Source organism: Amphiura filiformis, unplaced genomic scaffold (genome assembly GCF_039555335.1).
Source record: "Amphiura filiformis unplaced genomic scaffold, Afil_fr2py scaffold_35, whole genome shotgun sequence".
NCBI classification, from domain to species: Eukaryota; Metazoa; Echinodermata; class Ophiuroidea; order Amphilepidida; family Amphiuridae; genus Amphiura; species Amphiura filiformis.
This window is the reverse complement of record NW_027305499.1, coordinates 907995-925393: the sequence shown is the minus strand read 5'-3', so window position 1 is coordinate 925393 and position 17399 is coordinate 907995. Positions and strand designations below refer to the sequence as shown.

The window sequence follows — 17399 nt, the reverse complement described above, 5'->3', positions numbered from 1 at the left end:
ATGACATATCTGATATTTGAAGTTATGAAATACTGTTCAAAATGACCCAAAAGGTTTGACATAATACCTCGGTTACTACGATGGGTATCAATATAATCGGTATGATATTTCATAGTGAATATCCACAAATTAATGTTAGTCATCACATTGGACAGTAGGTACCGATGAGGGCGACGTGATCGAATATCACTACATGGAATTTTGGTTGAGAAAACGGATATTTTGGTAAGAAACAGCCATAATCGAAATAATTTAAATTTTCTCATTCTTTTGGATGAGAAAATAATAATGTATGTTTTCACACCAAGTTTCTCATCCAAAAGAATGAGAAAATTTGATTTTTTCCATACTTGACCGTTTCTCACAAAAATGTCCGTTTTCTCATTCAAAACTTCCTCTCGTGTATGCAAAACCAAATGCCAGTGTTGCTGCCTACTTAAGTTTTCAATTCCCACCGAAGTACTTCTCAACAACCTGAAATGGGATAAACTGGATTGCTGCCGAAATTTCCATCTAAATATAATGGTGTACAAAAGCCTTTGTAACTTACTCCCATCTCCCCTGTGCAATATATTCCACACAGTTGCTTCTAGTCACAACCATCAGACTAGAGCAGTGTCACAAGGTAATCTGGTCATCCAACCTAGTAAGAGCGAGTCGGCTAAGCGAAAATTTACATCCAGAGGCGTGGTCTCTTTTAATTCATTGCCAACCCAGGTTAAAGTTCCACTACCTCCTACACTAGGCCATTTCAAAGCGATGTGCAATTTAATTATTTAATTATTCAGGTTGTTGCATAATGGTTGGCTGCGGTGTGGACTCTGTCTGCAGGCTGCCTTAGAAGCCTGCTGACATTGCCGCACTGCAGCCGGCCAGTACAGATGTGCTTCCTTGGTGTGTTTCATATATGATGTATTAGTTAAATCCATGTTATGTAATTCATTTGTATGTATTTCATTTGTATTTTGATGTATTTTGTTTGACCCCTGGGCCAGACTGGAAATCAGTGTGGACCACTGAGTTTGTTCCCCAGGCAAAATAAGATCTAATAAATAAATAAATACATAAAATTGAAAGATTATGAATAATGAAAATGACTGCATTCCATCATGCAGTTATTGTTAACTACATGTATGCACACAACACAGGGGCACTCACAATAGGCAATTGACCCGTACTGGTAGCGCTGTGTTGTAGATATAGGATATGAACTAGTCATATATCAAAAAGTATCAAAGCTATGATTTTCTCTATGTTTCAGTTACTTATTCTTTTCAAAATATCTGAATTTTTATCCCGCTACAAGCATTAATAACGGGGAGGGGGACCATACATTTGTGTGAGAAAGGAAATCTACATCTTATCCAAACTTCCGTATTAATCCAATGCACATTTTGCTTCACCGGGCCGCCCTGACTTGGTCGCATTTGCAAGAGGAGTTCCACGAAACAGTAATAGGTACAAATTTAGTACTTTTTGTCAATCAAGTATGGTTTATTCTCTACATGTCAATCTTTAAATTATTAGCATAGTCCTTATAATAACGGGGGGGGCCGCCTTGATAAGTAAATGATAGCAAACCAGTGAAAATACCCCGAAAGTCAGTCAGTGGAGCTCCGCCCGTACATGTCAATAGCGTAATTATCGATTGGATTAGTCGACCGTAGTGGACAATTCGATCGCTCATTGGAATAATATTATCACGTGGTACGAAATTTGTATTGGACAATCGATTACTATAATGGTTTAGTATTGCATATTTTGGTTTAATCTTCACGTTTTTAATAGATATTAATACCTATTAGCCAATTTGTTCAAGCAATATCGATCCTAAAGCTAGTAGCAAAAACTTTGTTAATGTAAACCGGAACAGGCGCCGGATATTTGCTGTAATTTTACGTCGTGTTTACCAACCATTATGCTCATTAAGCAAAGTAAAAAGATCAGTAATGAATGAAAGTCATGTTTCCTATTAATGGCTTATCAAAAAACCAAACTAAAACCACAAAAAAAACCCCTCAAAAAACCAAAAAAACAAACAAAAACACAAACAAAACCCAACAACACGCAGACATGGTTACTTTACAATAAATAGACACGCAGTCAACGTGTATCTTATTACATGTCATTATTCTACTCTTGGAACAGAGCTTTAGTGGTCACCAAAATGTGTCAAAAAGGGCTTAATTACAACCCTGTGCAGAACGCTTGTATGTTTAATGTCAACAGGTATAGTACATTACCCACATTGGATAATGAGTTAAATAGCTATATAACCTATATAGTGCAATCGTTTAGTTCCTAAGTAAACTTCGCCTGAAGTAATTGGTAGTCAAATGTTGACAGTCTCAGTGGTGAATGTTATTTTATTCTTTACGAAATTGAAACCAAATGAAATAATATTAATTATATACCGTTTTCCGCATTCCACCGACAGATAAAAATAGGCTGATAACACCTAGTACCCAATTTGTTCAAGTGATACCGATCTCAACAATATTTGCGAAGATAATAATCACTGAACTGAACTGTTAAACTACTCAGATGAATTGAGACGCCCATAACTGTTATAAAGATATCCTATCAAATAAATAACATTAGATTGTAAAGATGTACGTCATTTCAAAATGTACAATGGTTACTACTTTATGGTCTTAATATGGGTTTCAATTATCAAATTATCACATTTGTTTCCTGTGACATTCTATGAATATTTCCAGAACAGTTAACCGCTGCTTGACGTCGTGGGCTACAATATGTGCCATATCTGCGGATATTTGGTGAAGTTAAAACGCTGTACCAAATGACCGAAATGTCCTCAACTTCCCGTAAAAAAGTGTTACAAAATACCTCGGTAACTACGATGGGTGTTAATAAAGATCGATATGGTATTTTATAGTATGGCATTTCAGTGGATCGTCACTTTGACCAGTATACGTACCTATAAAAGGCGACGTGATCGAATGCGCAAAGCCAATTGCATTTTCAATTGAAATATGAATACTAAAAACGTGAATACACTTACAAAGCCCCGACAATACAAAGCTCCGACAGAATTACAAGTAGTGGCTGCATTCACAAAGCATGCAAAGTCCGCGAGTCCAATTAAATCTCATCATTGAGAATATATTAGATTCATTATTTACTCTTAATACCATGGTTACAATATCGACCTACATTCATTTCGGTTACTAACAAGAAAAACGTTTTTAAAACAGATACAGGTTGGTAACACCTAGTAGCCAATTTGTTAAAGCAATATCGACCATAAAGCTGGAACACGTGCTGGATATCAATAACTATTATAAATTGTGACGCCCATGCCTGTTATGAAGATCTGCTGTCAAATATATCAAAGAGACTTTCGTCATTTGAAAATACACATTGATTATTGCTTTTTGGCCTATGGGTTTTGATTATAAATTGTTTCAATTCTTGTGTGTTTCATGTATAGCTTACTGGGATAGCTTACCGCTGCGAAAAACTTGATGTGAGTAATCTAAGGACTTTATCTTTGCTACTGGTATATTCACAAGTCTAGTGTGTCTTGAGCTTGGACCAAATCACAGGACTCTATCTTTATCCGCGATGAATGTTACCTGTTATTCAAACATCACCATTGATCTTACAAACACAACAGAATTTCCAATCAATTATCTGTATCTACCAAATGAATGGATTATTTACCAGATAATCTGGCCAGGTTTAATTCTTTTTGGATGTCTTAGTGATCTATCAGTCATCTGGACATGTGCGAGAAGTCCTTCGTTACAAACTCCAACTTTCATTTATCTAATTAGTCTGGCTGGTGTGGATCTGTTGACATTATTAACTTATGTAGTACCAGTTGTTTTGTATACTAAAGCGACGCCTTTACGATATTACGGCGACGCAGCGCTTCAGAATATACTTACCTATTTCAGATATTTCTTTATCATGTTCTCACTTACAATTGTTTCTCTAGTATCATGGGAGCGTTTTCTTGCTATCTGTCACCCTATTAAGCATCGGGTCTTGAAAGGTTCAAGGAAAACGTTAAAACTTATCTGTATTTCGTTTATTTTAAGTTCCTCATGTGCCTGCGCATCGATACCAACTTTTACTTCAAATCTTACTTCAGTCTCCAATAAGGCTTGTTTGTATTGGAAGGATAAACGTTATACATTAGAAAAATTTGATGGGAACTTCACGCAGATAATTATGCTTTATCTTCAAATATTGAGTTTAATCTACTATTTAATTTGGATTTCGTTATTGGTTATAAATATTTATATATATTTTCGAATTATGCGAACATTGAACAAGAGACAACAGAGTAGAAAGCTAATGATGTCAAATATACGCGAAGAACAATTTCGCCAAGTTGCCATAATGCTTATCGCCAATGGATTGGTTTATATGTGTTGTCTTGCGGTAACTTTGATCGGGTCTATTTTAAAATCCCTACCTTTTTTCGGCTACTCTCTGTTTTCAGCACATCAGCTGTTCATATGGACACATATTCAAGACCTTGTTAATGGTTTTAACGCCTCTATTAATCCATTGGTGTATATTGCAACAAACCAGCGTTATCGCAAAGCATTTAGAGAATCTTTTGGCATATGCAATGTAAAAAGGAAACAACCTGCAAGGAGAAATACTGGTAGTAATATTACAGGAATGAGTACATCAAAACTATAAGAGCGTACGAAAGAATGAACAGTTTAACCAACCCAAAGTGTTACAATTAAACATGACAACAAATAAACACAAATCCCGACCGGCACATAACCCAACTTGAAAAAAAAAGCAAGGGAATTTGCCGGCATGGGAATCGAACCCACGACCTTCCGATCTCTAGACGGCCGCCTTATCCATTAGGCTACCAGCTCCCACTGATAAACGGTGGTTAAAGCTGGGTCTAATGTTATAGCAGTCATGGTATACAATACACACCAACAAGTATTACGCAAGTACGCATGTGCAGAAGATCATTATTGATGCTTAATCGTTTCCCCAGTATAATTATAAGTAAAGTAGGTAATGGGGATACGCATCCTGCACAAGAACAAATAAACACAATGGGGAACGATTGCTCGCTACAAGAGGAAACTGAATATATTTAATACGAAAGAATGAACAGTTTAACCAACCAGATTAGTGTGATTTTCTAGACTTCAAAAAGTCTTTTACTTTGTGAACGGAGTCAAAAAGTCTTTGACTTTATGTTCAGTTTTTTTTATTGCCAATGTCTTCATTCTATTGACATTGACAACACACAGTCGAAAATTTTAAAAATATTGTAACAGGTTAAAATTATCATATAACAACTTCAAAGGATTATTGGCATGGTAGAACTCATTGTAATAAGGAAACAGGTCATGAAAGCTGTTTTAGAATGATAAGATATTCAAAATTAAATGTTTTAGATTGGGAATATTAAGATTTCAATCATATAATTAAAAAGATGAATGTAATACTGTAACTAACTTATTTCAATCGTATTTGAAATGTATTATGTCGCAAAGAACGAATCTTTTCACGAAATAAAAAAATAATTTTAAAAACATTTTACAGCATATTGCTTGTTACATATGACCCAATGTTATGAATGTTATGTGACTGATGAGGACATCATCTTGAACGAAGGGGAATTGTGTAACAGTGCTGAATGTTGAGGGCAATCGACCTTTTTAGTAATGTTATTATTTACAACAAAAAAAAGGAATAGAAATACCATTTGCATTCCGATCGATTCCGATCCTTTTCATAACTAAATATATTCCGATCCAGTAGGAACCAGTTTCGAACAATGGGAGACGGGAACAAAAATCCGTGGCGCGTGCTGAGAGAACTCTCTCTCACACTCTATCGCCGAACCGACACGCTACAAAATGGATTCACTCTATGATTTTATGATTTGATGACTTTGTATCTTTTATATCTGTATTATGAAGAGAGTAAAAGAAGAAGGTAAATTCCTACCAAATCTACACATCGTTTCCAGTTCGTTTTATTAACCAGTAGCCGGTCGATTCACCACGTTTTACAATGGTGGCAACGTTTTAAATGCATATTCATGGCGATCAATTATGAATTAAATGTTTTCCTCGCTGATTAATCGAATGTAAAGTATAGGTAACAGTTGGCTAGAGGTTTCATGCTTAAAGTATTATTTAAGAAATAAAGGGTAATACATTATCCTTTACACGAAAATAATGTGTTCGAGGCAGTAAAAACGAAATTATTTAAACGTTTTTACTGCCAAGGACACATTATTTGCGTGTAAAGGATAATGCTGCACCCTTTATTTCTATTCTATTACCACAAAATAGTGCAATTTAAAGAGAAAATATCACATTTTTTTGCACAAATATTTCAAGTTGTTTACCTGAAGGTGGAGCGCCTACGCGTAGCCAAAGCGTAAGTGATAGCGAGTATTGCAGAACGCGTAACTAAGCGTAATGCTTTGCGTAGAATGCGTAACGACGCTAATATTCTGCATCGCAATTTGCTGTGCGCTGTGATGCGAGTAGAACATAAAGTTCGTTGCCCTGGCCACTTTATTGCTAATTAATGGTCTTTCACGTGACGCGTTTCAACAAATCACAATGCGCGATTTTGAATAATGGGTCGTGGGGGTAATAGAAATTGGTTTAATTACCTTACTTCTCAACTAAAACGTTGATAAGGCAGAGCAAATTATTTAAGCTGTCTATAGCGTAATGAATACCCAGTGGGCACAGGTTAGGATTTCGGCATTGAATCAACGTTGATACAACGTCGAGGTTTCAACCTAACCTGATTTCAACCTGATTTCTACCTAGAGGCTAGTTGAAATCAGGTCGAAATTTCGACGTTGATACAACGTTGAAATTTCAACCTGATTTCAATCAACCTCTAGGTTGAAATCAGGTTGAAATCCACCAGGTTGAAGGCCATTTGCAAATACAACGTGATTTCAACCTGATTTCAACGGCGAAATTGATTTTGACGTCGAAATGTCAACGCGATTTCAACGTGATTTCAACGTCAGGTGTGCTCACTGGGTATATTTTTCTTCCGAAACGATAACTAAATGTAATGATTCTTCAAAATTATTTACTTATATATTCAAACTGCACTTTAACAGGTGCTATAACATATCCATATGTGCAATATAATCGAAGCAGGAACCCCTTTAACACAGGCTGACCCTAAATTACCTTACCTCTTAACCTGGATCAAAATTAAGATTGGATGTAAATCGGATTTCAGGATTAATACTCTAATCTAAATTCTACACCTATTGTCCCTATAACGGCTTCATCAACGAATTACTCTTATTCTGCTGTTGAGATACACGACAGCATCCAAACGCCTCCATCAACGCCCTCCTATATCTTGGATTAACGATATTGTATATGACAGGATTAATCGAGGCATTGATACAATTCAAAATTGTTGATATCCAGAACAACATCACACTTTTATCCTTTGTTAGAAGAACGAGTCTCCCATCACTTAGATTCTCAAAAAGTCTCTGAAGCTGGTAAAGCTGAAATGGCATCAAGCATACAAAGAAAGCCACAGCATTGAGAACCAGCATGCGTGCCACTTGTGAGTTAACCTTCTGTATCTTATTCGGCATCTGCTGCAAAGTTTCACTTATATCTGTGCGTTTCATTAAAGTCCAAATAATCAGCGTGTATAACAAAAGATTGGCGCAGAATGTAATAAGAAAACAGATCGTTTGTAAAATTATTGGATAATTCATAAAAATCGGCGAAATTGGCGAGCACCGATACAACGCTCTTGGTAAATTATGATACTGTTGTCGATCGGGCCATAGTACACGGACACACTCTGCGTGAATAGCGTTAGGAGCCATGGAAGCAGCAAGTGCAAATGCGATGAGCCATGTGATAACAACCATCTTAGCTGTACGTTTATTACTATTGAAATATCTGTACTTAAGTGGATGACAAATAGCTAAGTACCTTTCATAGCTTACCAAATTTACTATACCGTTGGAGGCAAAGTAGGCGAGGTACACGATGCCATCCATCAAGATACAACCAGCGTCTTGATTGAATGGATTCGTGAACACATATGGTGAATTAGCGATTGTCCAGATGTAGCGAAGACCGACGAAGATAATGAAGCAAAGATCAGCTATGGAAAGATTCGCCAGATACGCATTGGTGATGGTTCTCATGCTTTTTATACGTGCCAGTGTGAAGAGAAAAGAGAAGTTGACAAGAAGCCCGAAGGTCAGGATAAATGGTACGATGTATGTGGTAAGAATACGTACAGATTCCGGGTAAAGCAATTGATCTGCAATGACGGTGTCAGATACAAAGCTTAAGTTAATGGTCGACGCACAACCATTGTCGTCAAAAATGGTAGTTTCCCCATCAGGGGTGCCCGGATAAGCTATATTTGTATTAGAAATGTTAAAAGTATTCATCGTCGAATTGAGCAAGTTTGGTTATACTCTAGGATGAATTAATAGCCAGAATGTAAAGGAACCCCTGCATATTCTTAAGACCTGGGTAAATGGTACGATTCCTGGTAAAATCATTGACTAGCAATGGCGGTTCTATGTACAAAGCCGATGTTAATGGTTGACGCACAGCCAAATGGATGTTTCTTTATCTTATAGCATGTTATAAACCAAGTAAAACCAGTAACACAACTATGACAGAGTTAGACACGGAAGGATACTAAAAATAATTTGAATAGTAATTTTATTTGCTTATTTTACAACATGTACAACTCACCATTAAATTATTTTCTTATTACTGAACGACGCACTGAATGTATCCAAAAATAATTCAAAGCTAATATGATTTGCTCTTGCTGCTCTTCCAGGGAAATGAGTTTTGAAGTTTTGATCAAATTATGTTAGTTTTAACACGTCACATTCACAATACGAGCATTAAATATATTTCAGTCTAAAATGCATAGATGGTCTAGTCAAAATAACCTAAATTTAATTCCAAATAATAAATGTTAAGCCATGTAAATTTATTTGGCAAGAAAATAAAGCACTAGTTTCATGGAAATCATATTTCTAATATGCCGTTGTCGACAAAGCTAAATTATTGTGTCATCATCCAAGAAGAGGGCATGTCTATTGCTCGGACAACATCATATCATTGGCAAGCTAATATTATGAGGACAATAAAAATGTCTCCTTTTTTGAGAAATAAGACGTTTAAAATTGATATTCCGCAAAAACCAACTTAAGCGGTGAGTTCCTTCGAACGAGACAGATTTGGCCTAGAACAACGGTGACGTCATGAAATGACATGTGCCCGCTGTGAGAAAAGGGACTATAAACGCTTTCAATGGACAGAACGTATACTGTTGTTGTTCACAGAAAAAAATCCAAATTAAGTATTACAAATGTAATGGTTTTTAAACATATGGATTAAATCAGCCGCTTCTTTTTTTTATATATTAGACAATTGTGATATTACAATTCATATGTATATCAATATCATGACATGAGAAATATTAGGCCTAAAAATAAATACATAATTTGAGCTTAGAATTTCATCTGAGACTAGCATATAAACCGTGTTAAGTCCACCAACTCATGTATCTGATTTCCCTGTATATTGGTTTGCAATGCTATAGTTTCAGTTGGATGAAATATTACAAAGCAAACACATAGTAACAATACTGTGTGGGTTTTGTTCCCGAAATGAGAACAATAGTGTGCATATTGTTATGCAGCATTGTTATGGTAAGTGATAGTACAACTCATTGTTGCTAATGTCAATCTTGTCAAAGTGATTGTGATTGTATGATGAGATCATGATAAAGTGCCCGCTTCATTTACCTACGTCATCAGCCAAACGGGGGGAGACACGTACGCTTCAAACGGGGGAAGAACACGTACGAGGCTGAACTTTACCCACACAATTTCTCCTTTTTCAGGAGAAATACGCACAAAAAAATTGCAAAAAGTGTCAACTTGTAATGTAATATCCGTTGATCCAGCTTCAGTTAATACTAAAGCTTGTTTGCATTGGAATGATGTACTTTATACAACAGAAAAGTTGGATTGGTACTACACGCAGATAACTCTACTTTATTTTCAAATATTAAGTTTGATGTACCATTCAATTTGGATCTCATTATTGGTGATATATATACACGTATTCTCGAATTATGCGCACATTGAACAAGAGACAACAAAGTAAAAACCTAACTATGTCAAATACACGCGAAGAACATTTTCGCCAAGTGTCTTTAATGCTTATTGTTAATGGATCGGTATAATTGCTTTGTCTTACAGCGACTTTATTTGGATTTATTTTAGAATCCCTATCTTTTTATGGCTACTTTCTGTTTTCAAAACATCAGATGATTGTAGGGGCACATATTCAGAATCTTGTTGTGGGTTTTAATGCTTCTGTTAATCCATTGGTGTATATTTCAACAAACCAACATTATCGAAAAGCTTGCAGAGAATCTTTTGGTATATGCAATGTACTAAGGAAACAACCCGCAAGAAGAAATATCGACAATAATAATATTCCAGTAATGAGTACATCAAAACTATAAGAGCGTAATGTATGACATAAAATGTATCACTACACGTAAAACGAAACCTTCAGCTATGTTTACATTCGATACCATTATTAAAACTGTTTTATCAATGAAACGAATATGTTTATTTATTTTTTGTTAAACCATGGCTAAAAGATGTGGCATTTATATATTGCAAAAACTGAATGACTGTTTAAAATATTATATTTATAGCATTACATTATTCGAGCCAGATTTTTCTGGGACACCCTATATGAAGAATGTTGGTACTTGTATTAATATCACTTGATAGACAATCCACAATACATTTATATATTGGGTGTTAAATATAGAGATGGAGGTGATTACAACGACACCCATCCTGGTTAATACAAGTATCAATAAGCATTCTCATTGGTTGTTAATTTTTGCTTACTAATAAGAAAAACGTTTTTTAACGTAGCTAGTAATAAACTACGCAAAAAAAGTTTCTTTATGGTTAGGAAATTTACACACTGTTAAAATCTAGCAACTAATTGTGTACGTTTGCTAAATAATCGCATGCGGGTGATTGTCCGGCGCATTTAAACACCTCAATCACTACCCTACGACACTCCTGAGAAAAGATATGTAACATGTAATATGAGGTCGAAAAATAAAAATTGCAAAGAAGCCTATTCAATGGTTTTAGAGCTGATTCACTGATCGAAGACGGTTTCATTATTCCCGCCTTTTCAATTTGAATTTAAAGCATTTTCCTTGATGCATGTTGGATAATTCTTTCCAAGAGCAGAAATATTTGGTGTCAAACCACATTTGTATAAATTTATTTGCGTAGCAAAATTAAACACGAATTTTCGGTCATAGACCTTTTGGATAATTCTTTGCTTATTGTGCAGATGAATGATCAAAAACAAAGTTGAGTGGGTACTAAGACATTTACGTTTTGAAAGATGGGTTTAGAAAAGGGATTCAAAACAGGTCATGGTTACAGTAGTTTGGAAAATACTGTATGTTCAATAATGTTACCAAAACAGAAGGAATTGAGACACTTGAGTGGCCCTCCAGAAGCCCTGATCTTAACCCCTTGGAGAACCTTTGGGATCAGCTCAAGAGACTAGTCAATGAGAAGATAAAGGCAGATACACCTCTGGTGGGATTGCGTCGCATCGTTATCAATGAATGGAACGGGATTGAGCAAGGTAACATTCGACGCCTCATTAGGAGCATGAGACGCCGCGTGGCTGCTGTAAGGAAAGCCAACGGTGGACACACAAAGTACTGAAAGAAAAAGAGATTAATCTCAAGTGAAGTTGTAAGCCGCGGCAGTATGATGCCTCAAATATGCTCAGCAAGTAAACAAAAAGTGTTATCTGCATGGTTTTTTTTGTGTGTGTTCTTTTATGCTGAAAACTTGAATAGGCCTTTTTGCAATTTTTATTTTTCGACATCGTGTTACTTAAACATTCATATCTTTTCTCAGGAGTGTCGTAGAGTAGCGATTGAGGTGTCAAAATGCGCAGGCTAATCACCCGCATGCGATTATTTACGTACAAAATTAATCGCTAGATTTTAATAGTGGGTAAATCTGCTAACCATAAAGAAACTTTTTTGCGTAGTGTACAACATCTAGTAGTATCAACATCTATTAGCCAACCAGATATTGCACAACAAAGAATTTTATAATATAAGGTAACTTTATCAAGTGAACTCATATGTCACCGATGCTGTAGAATAAGATTCGATATTTGAAGTTGCTTATGACTCATATCGATTTCTTGTCAATTGGAAACGATCAAAATACAATCATCTATTAAGTAACAATTCTATTAAGTACACCCTCAACAACCTGTAAGGAATGAAGCATACAACAATCAAGAAATGAGTATATCAAAACGTGTTTCCCATTTTGACACCTCTCAATACGACATGGCGTGTTGGGATGAGCGGGCATAATATTTTGATATATAGTCGTCCGTATTCGCAATCATTATAAATGCAGCGAATCTTATCAAAAGAAATTTTTGGGAGCTATGTGGACCATTCTTATCAATTGCAAAAGTTCAGACCGTCTTACAAGAAAAATGGTAGGCTGACTAGGCTCCCTACCTTGCAACCGACGCGATGTCCTGAGCACAGAGCAAGTGGCACGAAATCAAAATCGATTTATGTATTTTGTATGTATCATAAGCCCCTCATAATGTTTGTATGCGCTTGAGAATTCAACAATAATTTATTAATAATGGTAGCTCTATTATAATACACATTAACGTTTTAAAGCAGATAAAATTCCAAAATATGGTACGATTTCGTGGATTATATGTTCAAATTTCAAGATGGCACCAACAAGGTGGCCGAGCGGTAAAGGCTCTGGTAATATGTCGACACTGTATACATGATAGCGGGCAGCGTGGGTTCGAGCCCCACCTCTTTCCATTTTTTTTTTTTAATTTCATATTATGTTAGGGAAATGTGGCTGGGAGAATTTATGTATGACGAACAGAGGAGTGTCGACTCTCCAAGGGGAAAGCGAAGAGCGCCCTCCCTAACAGCATCTAAAGTTTTTATGACACGTACATGAAGGAGTATAAAAGCCCGGCATAAAAGCTATCAATGCATACTTAACGAATGAACAATCGTGGCCAGGGCACTCAATCATATTGACAAAATAATTGTGTTTCACGCATGTTAGCTAACTAGGATAGTAATAAAGCTGTAATTTTAGCCAAATAATCATCATAAATTTATGACATGTCAGTGAGCCTTCATTCATATCGGTTAAGAAGAAAATCGCGTTAGTTTGGTAAATCACGATCTGTTTATCATTACCAGTAGGTTTATGTATTGCATTCGAGACTGATTTTATTACATCAAGTCACCGCTGCTTTATTTTCACCTGTCACGCTATTAACGTCTTGATGACATTAAATTCGTCGGACGCATCACATACTGGTCTATCTCGAAAAACACGCATTTCGAGAAAATCGCAATTGAAAATCTTTGTATTAAGTTAACCTTTCTATAATTTAATTAGACTACGGATTTTCATGAAAGTGGTTTTAAATTAAAGCATATACTTAACAAATTTATTTAAGTGGAATTTTGAATTATATTTATGTATGCAGTATTGCTTAAAACTACACTAAAGTTGTAGTTCTGTATGTGAAATAGTTAATTTCCCGATATCGTATTTAAAATTCGTTTCATACTGGTCTATCTTGGGGCTATCTCGATTTCGCGAACAATGATGTGATCTTTAGACGCAGCACATACTGGTCTATCTCGAGATAGACCAGTATGTAATGCACTTTCAATACGATATCGGGAAATTAACGATTTCACATACAGAACTACAACTTAAGTGTAGTTTTAAGCAATATTACATACGTAAATATAATTAAAGATTCCACTTAAATAAATCTATTAAGTGTATGCTTTAATTTAAAACCACTTTCATGAAAATCCGTAGTCTAATTAAATTATAGAAAGGTAAACTTATTACGAAGATTTTCAATTGCGATTTTCTAGAAATGCGTGTTTTTTTCGAGATAGATCAGTATGTGAAAATACGTATTTTGAAAAATCATAGATAGTTTAAATTAAATATTTTATAACTAATTATCTAGGAAAAATTGAGGTCTGTAATTTGTTGTATTTGAAGAGCTCCGTAAAAAAGAACTATATACCAATTTTCTCAAAAAAGTCAAAAATTCAAGATAGACCAGTATGTGATGCACCCGACGAATTGAACATTTTAGCTATTTTGTAGTGTATATAATTAACTTGGTAAATAGAAAGCCATGAACAAAAGTACTCCAACTCTACAAGCGACGGATGTCGTTTAATCATCACATTCGGTGTTATTGAGTTAGGTTTGTTCCAGTGTTTAGTATTGAAAAACCAGGCGTCATGGGCTATATACAATATTAAGTATGACATATCTGACATTTGAAGTTGTGAAAAACTGTTCCAAATGACCCAAAATGTTTGACAAAATACCTCGTTTATTACGATGGATATCAATATAATCGGTATGGTATTTCATAGTGAAGAACCACAAATTACTGTTAGTCATCCCATTGGACAGTACGTACCGATGAGGGCGACGTGATCGAATATCACTTGACGAAGTTTTGGATGAGAAAATGGACATTTTGGTAAGAAGCAGCCATAATGGAAATAATTTAAATTTTCTCATTCTTTTGGATACAAAAATAATAATGTGTGTTTTCAACTCACTGCACTGGTGATTACCAATTCTCACCAGTATAAGACAATAATGATTGACACACACACACCACGAAGTTTCTCATCCAAAAGTATGAGAAAATTTGAATTCTTTCCATTTTGGCCATTTCTCACCAAAATATCCGTCTTCTCATTCAAAACTTCCTCTCGTGTATGCAAATCCAAATGCCAGTGTTGCTGCCTACTTGAGTTTGCATTTTCAATTGAAAAATTATGAATATATGAAAAACCTTCATGCCCTTACAAAACTCCTACAATACAAAGCTCCGACAGAATTAAATATAATGACTGCATTCATGAAGCAAGCACAATCCGCGAGTCCAATTAAATCTCATCATTGACAATATTAGATTCATTATTTACTCTTATCATGGTTACAATATCGACCATGTCGATTGCTAACAAGGAAAACGTTTTTAACACAGATATTAATACCTATTAGCCAATTTGTTCAAGCAATATCGATCCTAAAGCTGGTAGCAAAAACTTGATAATGTAAACTGGAACAGGCGCCGGATATTACATAATAATTATTCATTTTACCAGGTAAATTGTAACGCCCCCACCTGTTATGAAGATCTCCTGTCAAATTAGATTTGCCACTAGAATTCCGAAAGAGACGTACGTCATTTCAAAATGTGCATTGGATATAGCTTTTTGGCCTATGGGTTTTATAGGCCAAAAATTGTTTTAATTCTCACGCGTTAAATGTGATAAAAGCTTACCGATGCGAACAACTTGAGAGTAATCCAAGGACTTTATCTCTGCTGTATTTACAAGTCTAGTGTGTTTTGAGCTTGGACCAAATCTCAGGACTTCCTCTTTATCCGTGATGAATGCCACCTGTTCGCCAAACATCACAACTGATCTTACAAACACAACAGAATTTCCAGTCAATTATCTGTATCTACCAAATGAGTGGATTTTTTACCAGATCATCTGGCCATGTTTAATTCTTTTTGGATGTCTTAGTGATTTATCAGTCATCTGGACATGTGCGAGAACTCCATCGTTACAAACTCCAACTTTCATTTATCTAATTAGTCTGGCTGGTGTGGATCTGTTGACATTATTAACTTATTTGCTACCAGTTGTCTTTTATAATAAAACGACGCCTGTACGATATTACGGCGGCGAAGTGCTTCAGAACATACTTGCCTTTTCCAAATCTTTTTTTATCATGTTCTCACTTACAATTGTTACTCTGGTATCATGGGAGCGTTTCCTTGCTATCTGTCACCCTATTAAACATCGGCTCTTAAAAGGTTCCAAGAAAACAATAAAACTGATCTGTATTTCGTTTGTTGTAAGTTCCTTATGTGCCGGCGCAGCGATACCATATTATCCCGCTTCAGTCTCTACTAAAGCTTGTTTTTATTGGAAGGACGAACTTTACACAATAGAAAAAGTGGATTGGTACTTCACACAGATAATGATAATTTATATTCAAATATTGAGTTCGATCTTCTGTTTAATTTGGATTTCGTTATTTGTGATAAACATCTACATGTATTCTCGAATTATGCGTACACTGAACAAGAGACAACAAAGTAGAAACCTAATGATGTCAAATACACGCGAAGAACAATTTCGCCAAGTTGCCATAATGCTTATCGCCAATGGATCGGTTTATTTGTGTTGTCTTACAACGACTTTAATCGGGTCTGTTTTACGATCCCTCCCTTTTTTCGGTTCATCTCTGTTTTCAACACATCACCTGCTCATATGGACACATATTCAGGACCTTGTTAATGGTTTTAATGCTTCCGTTAACCCACTGGTGTATATTTCAACAAACCAGCGTTATCGAAAAGCTTTTACAGAATCTTTTGGTATATGCAATGTAATGAGGAAACAACCTACAAGGAAAAATACCGACAATGATAACATTCCAGGAATAAGTACATCAAAACTATAAGAGTGTAACGTACGGAGTAAAATTTATCGCTACACATAAAACCGAGAATAATTAACACGCAAAAAATCATTTAAATGAATGTAAACATAAACAAATTTTGAAGAGCTGATCTCGAACGTAAAAATGCTTGCAGCTTGTATTGGTTGATTGGGCAGAGTGCATCACTCAATGAATGGAAAGTACAGTAAGCCAAAGAATTACGGTAGCAGTTACGTTCACCCCCTGTATATCCTAAACAGACTTATATGTCATAATTGGAACCAGCAGCAAATGGCTGCATCTTCTAGCTCGAATTGAAGACCTCATTTGTTGAAATTGTTCAAGAAATAAAGACACGACGATCCAAAAACCCAACGGAGATGCCAATTAAAAAGTTGCAGTTTGCTCCATACTTGCCATATTGATTTGTACACAACGCGTTCTCGAACTAGAGAACTAGCGCCGTGATTCCATTGATTAGCGCGTTAAAACGGGCGTCGTGCTTTCTTTGATTTGAACACAACTTTTGATTTCGTTTCTTTCTTAGGTTTCAGATTACTGTTTCTTTAATTCTCAACCAATTTCAAGGTCTAAAAATCAGAGCTAAACCCAGTGGGCACACGGGTCAGTTTCTGACGTTGTATCGACGTTGTATCAACGTCCGATTTCGACGTTGAAATAAGGTTGAAATCACGTTGTATTTGCAAATGGGCATCAACCTTGATACAACGTTGTATCGACGTTGTATCAACGT

At 35.7% G+C, this 17399-nt stretch overlaps 1 protein-coding gene across 1 annotated transcript; it reads right to left on the bottom strand.

Moving 5' to 3' along the window:
- Positions 1-7273: 7273 nt before the first annotated feature.
- Positions 7274-8428, bottom strand: LOC140143982 (neuropeptides capa receptor-like). The gene has a single exon (XM_072165813.1). The coding sequence runs from the start codon at positions 8426-8428 to the stop codon at positions 7274-7276; it is 1155 nt and encodes a 384-aa protein (XP_072021914.1).
- Between the last annotated feature and the right edge of the window lie 8971 nt (positions 8429-17399).

Excerpts from the sequence above, each read along its gene's own strand:
- LOC140143982 (XM_072165813.1), bottom strand. The coding sequence starts at position 8,428 with ATGAATACTTTTAACATTTCTAATACAAATATAGCTTATCCGGGCACC.